General features: G+C 32.8%; 1 protein-coding gene across 1 annotated transcript; it reads left to right on the plus strand.

The window, feature by feature from the left end:
- Nucleotides 1-2,320: 2,320 nt before the first annotated feature.
- LOC127740472 (uncharacterized) lies at nucleotides 2,321-4,323 on the plus strand. Its single transcript, XM_052251430.1, has 2 exons — nucleotides 2,321-3,578; nucleotides 3,923-4,323. The coding sequence occupies exons 1-2, from the start codon at nucleotides 2,594-2,596 to the stop codon at nucleotides 3,955-3,957; spliced, it is 1,020 nt and encodes a 339-aa protein (XP_052107390.1). The 5' UTR covers nucleotides 2,321-2,593; the 3' UTR covers nucleotides 3,958-4,323.
- Nucleotides 4,324-4,923: the final 600 nt, after the last annotated feature.

A 4,923-nucleotide genomic window follows, 5' to 3' on the forward strand; every position in this document is an offset into this window, starting at 1 on the left:
ACTGTATTTGCCTTAGAATGGTTAGATAGTGTTTTGTTAGTAAAATAAAATTGAAAAAGATCAGTGACAAAATGTTTAATTTGTCTATATTGTAAAACAAAGTCAAATGAATTTTAAAGTGAGAATCGTAATTTATATAATGAAGCGAGAGATTTTATCTTTAGATCAATGGTGCAGAAATGTATTTTATCTTTAGCTTTTTTAATCTAATTATTAAATTTTATTAATTTACCTTTTAAAATGATATTGTATGTCACTTCAAAAAGTTTTTTTACTGAATGCCAACTATGTCATCTTTTTTTCGTTAATACCTAAATAATCTCTTACCAGTAATGCAATATGGTACCTATAATAAGAGAAGGGCTATCAGAGAGAAAAGGATTGGGGAGAAAAAAAAAAGAAAAAGAATTTGAGAACATGTAGTACGAATAATGTGGTTCAATTATAATTTGAGGAACAGCATTGTCTAATATTTACGATTCGCCAACGCCCCTAACTTTATTTTAGAATATGAGTATTCTAGAATATGTGCCAAAGAGCTGCAATAGGATTATTATGGCTCATTCATAGTAAATTCGAGCACATTGAAAGTAACACTCACAATGGAAGCTGCTATAATCTTTGGTGGTAAATGACTGGAAATGACTGGGATCTCAAACTTATAACATGTTTTCTTTTTTCAACAAAAATACATTTATCCTAACTTTTTATTTGTTCCACTTATTTTTGCTTTTTCTACTTAATTATCAATTGATTTTTTAGAACCTCTTCTTTTCTTGAATCCAGTTTTTAGTATTATTTATAGAAATATTGTAGAACAGTTTTTCAATAAAAGTGTGTCTTTCTTTTGAAAAAGGTTTTTCGAGTTTTAAATCTCAACTCAAACATCTCATCTTTTAAGGTGAGGCAACTTTTTATTTTACTTATTTTTCTTATAAAATCTGAACTCATGACAATAACTTCTATTAATCGAATGTTACTACCTCGATTTGAGTTTAGAAGTTAAATTTTTAATCAAAGTTTGCATATTGTGATTCTAGGATCAAGAGTTTGACGTTTTCATTTTTTAAATGTCGAAATGATTTTTTCTTAAATTTCTTTTATTTGGTTTTATGGACTTCCGGTGATGAATACCCCAACTCATAGCTTATAAGCTCGAGTGTTTGAGAATAAAGAAATTATGCTTGAAATAGTACCTCCATTAGGAAAATATTGAGTTTAAAATAAAGAAATTATTTCTCTTAAAACTATTGCATAAATTTTTTTATTTAAGTGTAATCTATTTAAAGAAATTTTTTTCCGATTTAAAGCAATTGTTTGAAGAATTAAATGATGGATTTTTTTAATTTAGATTAGTTGATTCATGATTTTTTTTTCAATAAACAATTATTCAAATATTATTTCTTTATATCTACCACAAATTTTTATATTATTTTTTAAATAATAATATGTTCTAAAATATTTTATAAAAATTTAAATAAAATAAATTATACCTTTATGTGTTTAAGTATGGATGTGATTTGGTTTCAAGGAGTTTAATTAGAATTTTTAACATGAAAACGAGTTTCCATCTTCGGATTTTGCAAACTTCGATATCTAGTTGTCAAGTTGTATTTTTTGTGAAAAATTTACAAAAACTTTTTTTTTGATTTTTTGCTTCACATTTTTTATGTTGTTATTAAGTCTCCAAATCATTGACCATTTAATTAGTTTAGCAATTATAAGTCTTTGAAGTGTATAATAATATGATCACAAAACTTTTCCATCTTTTTTGTGAAACTTTTGTATTATGTATTTTAATGCTTATTTTTTGTGCCCATACATTTTTTGCTCTTTTTTCTATATTGTTTATAAGTATTTTTGCTCTTCCAAAGTTATGAATTACCTAAACAAAATTATAGAGAGTAGGTTGGAGACACGATGTTGTCTCATTTTGTTACCTGACTCATAGGAAACCAGTTAACCAAAGAAAGAAGAGAATCACTAGAAATTAGGAGTAGAATCTTTTCTGTTTTGATAGTTAGTTAGAAGCCAGCTAATGTGGCACTTATCTATGTATCTATATAAGAAGGATAACTCTAATAGTGTAGTTGAGTTTTGCCATTTAATATACCTAAGTTCCTTATCTTCACTCCCCTCTTCTTTTACAATTTTTCACACGCTCTTGCTACAAACACTGCACCTTTATCATGGTGCAGTGAGCATGGACTCTAATAGTGTAGCGTGGGTTCAAGAAAAGAGTTGAGAGAGAAGAACGACTTGGTCACTGTGTCTCACTACAATCTAGAGATTTCAGTGTCTGAATCGTGCACATCTAGCACTGATTTGGAGTATCAATGGCAGAACCTAATCGTAGCAATCAAGATTCACCTGATGCAACAACCATCGATCTACAGAGCATCGCTCACTTCCTTAATCAAATCACTGCACTGCAAACTCAATTGAGTCGAGGTAACAATCCAATTCCTACCCTTTTTTGAATTCGGCACAAGAATCGTCAAACCCTTACTATCTTCATGCTTCTGAGAATCCTGGAGTATCGATTACGAATGTGATCTTGAATGGAAAGAATTATGGATCTTGGAGGAGAGCAATGGTATTGGCGTTGGAATCGAAGAACAAATTTGGTTTCGTGGATGGAACGATAACCAAACCAGAAAAAGGCGATAGCTTGTTTGAACCCTGGAAAAGGTGTAATACATACGTAGTGTCTTGGCTTAATCTTTCTCTGGAGTCAAGCATCTCTCAATCTGTGATATGGAACAATGTTGCCCATGATATTTGGAACGAACTTGAGCACCGATACCACCAGGGTGATAGGTACCGAGTGGCTGAGCTTCAAGAAGAATTGTATGCCATAAGACAAGGCGAACTTGATGTAACTTCATATTACACAAAATTGAAGACAATTTGGGAAGAGCTGGATAATTTCAGAAGCATTCCAATGTGCCAATGTGGCGTAACCTGTAATTGTGGATTAGGAGTAATTAGGAGTCACAGGTCTGAAGATCAAATAACCAGGTTCTTGAGAGGATTAAATAATCAATATTCTGCTGTGAGATCACAAGTGATGATGATGAATCCTCTTCCTAGCTCGAACGATGTATTTGCAATGCTCACCCAACAAGAAAGACAATTCCAAAGTGAATTGCTCTCCCCACAGATCGTGAACAATTCTACTCTTTCCTTGAACTTTGTGGAATCTGGACAAAACAGAGGGAAAGGAAGAGGTAGAGGAGGAAGAAATCAAAGCGGAAGAGGACAAAGTAGAAAGGTGCAATGTGCACATTGTAGGAAGCTAGGACACAACATTGAATCATGCTACAAGAAGCATGGTTATCCTCCACACTTGAAGCAAATGATTAGTAGAGAAGCTGCTGTAAACTACATGACAACAGCAGCAACTGAGGAAGACAATGAGAAATTCAGTAGCCAACTGGTCGGAGGTAAGGCTGTCAATTCTGAATTTACTGCAGAGCAAAAACAAGCTTTATTAGCACTCTTGGGCAATTATGAGTTAAAGCCTATTCAAAGCACTGACCAAATTGTGACACAATCACAGTCACCACCTCATCAAGGTAATTTGGTACATATTTTTCAATTCAAAACAAATGTTAAGACACTAACAATTTCAAACAATAAGTGCACAACATGGGTAATTGATACTGGGGCTACAGACCATGTATCATACTCCCTTAATGATTTTCAAACATATCACAAAATTGATCCAATTGTAGTGCGGCTGCCAGATGGCACTATTACATTCAGCAACACAATTGGAACAATACATTTTTCAAAAAATCTATATTTGACAAATGCATTATACATACCTTCTTTCAACTACAAGCTAGTTTCGGTTTCCAAACTCACGGCCAAATTGCATTGCCAAATGATTTTTAATGATAAACTTTGTGAGATTCAGGACTGCAGTTCCATGAGGATAATTGGCAAAGCTGAATCTGATGGAGGCATTTATACACTGAAAGCTGAAGCGAGGAATCTGCAATTTGGCACAAGCATTAACACATGCATCATGAATATACAAGGCATAAGAGATAAGGACTTATGGCATTATCGACTAGGACATCTATCATGTAGTGGTTTAATTGACATGAAAAAACATTATAATTTCATTACCTATGACATTGATGAGAATCCCTGTCATGCATGTCACTTGGCAAAGCAAAAGTTGCTGCCATTTAGCTTAAGCACTACCAAATCACAACATTGTTTGGATATGATACATGTAGATATATGGGGACCTCTCTCCATTCCTTCAATAAATGGACACAAATATTTTCTTACTATAGTAGACAATAAGTCAAGATTTACTTGGGTGAACTTTATGAAATCAAAATCTGAAGCCACTTGTTTGTTAAAGAATTTTGTTGTGTTTGCAAAAACTCAATTTCATAAACAAATCAAAATTATTAGAAGTGATAATGGTGCAGAATTTTTAATGCAGTCATTTTATAATGAAACTGGGATACTACATCAACGTTCATGTGTCGAAACTCCCCAACAAAATGGGATTGTTGAAAGAAAGCACCAACACATTTTAGGAGTGACACGGGCACTTCTATTTCATTCAAATGTGCCAAAATGTTTCTGGAATCTTGCAGTAGCACATGCTGTGCACGTCATAAACCGAATTTCATCAAAGTTTTTAAACCATCTGTCACCCTATTATGTGTTGCATAACTCACTTCCAATAATTACTGACCTTAAAATTTTTGGTTGTTTGATTTTTGCTAGCACAATCAGTTCAGGTAGAACTAAATTAGATCCACGGGCTAGGAGATGCGTTTTTCTTGGTTTTAAGGAAGGAACCAAAGGCTTCCTTTTGATGGATATGACTTCAAGAGAGATATTTGTGTCTCGGAATGTAATATTTTATGAAAATCATTTTCCCTTTTCTAATCA

This window comes from Arachis duranensis, chromosome 7 (genome assembly GCF_000817695.3).
Source record: "Arachis duranensis cultivar V14167 chromosome 7, aradu.V14167.gnm2.J7QH, whole genome shotgun sequence".
Taxonomy (NCBI): Eukaryota; Viridiplantae; Streptophyta; class Magnoliopsida; order Fabales; family Fabaceae; genus Arachis; species Arachis duranensis.

Bases quoted from the DNA above. Each gene is read 5' to 3' on its own strand.
- LOC127740472 (XM_052251430.1), top strand. From the start codon at position 2,594: ATGGTATTGGCGTTGGAATCGAAGAACAAATTTGGTTTCGTGGATGGA. The intron at 3,579-3,922 runs GTAATTTGGTAC...TGTGAGATTCAG, and splicing joins ACAGTCACCACCTCATCAAG to GACTGCAGTTCCATGAGGAT.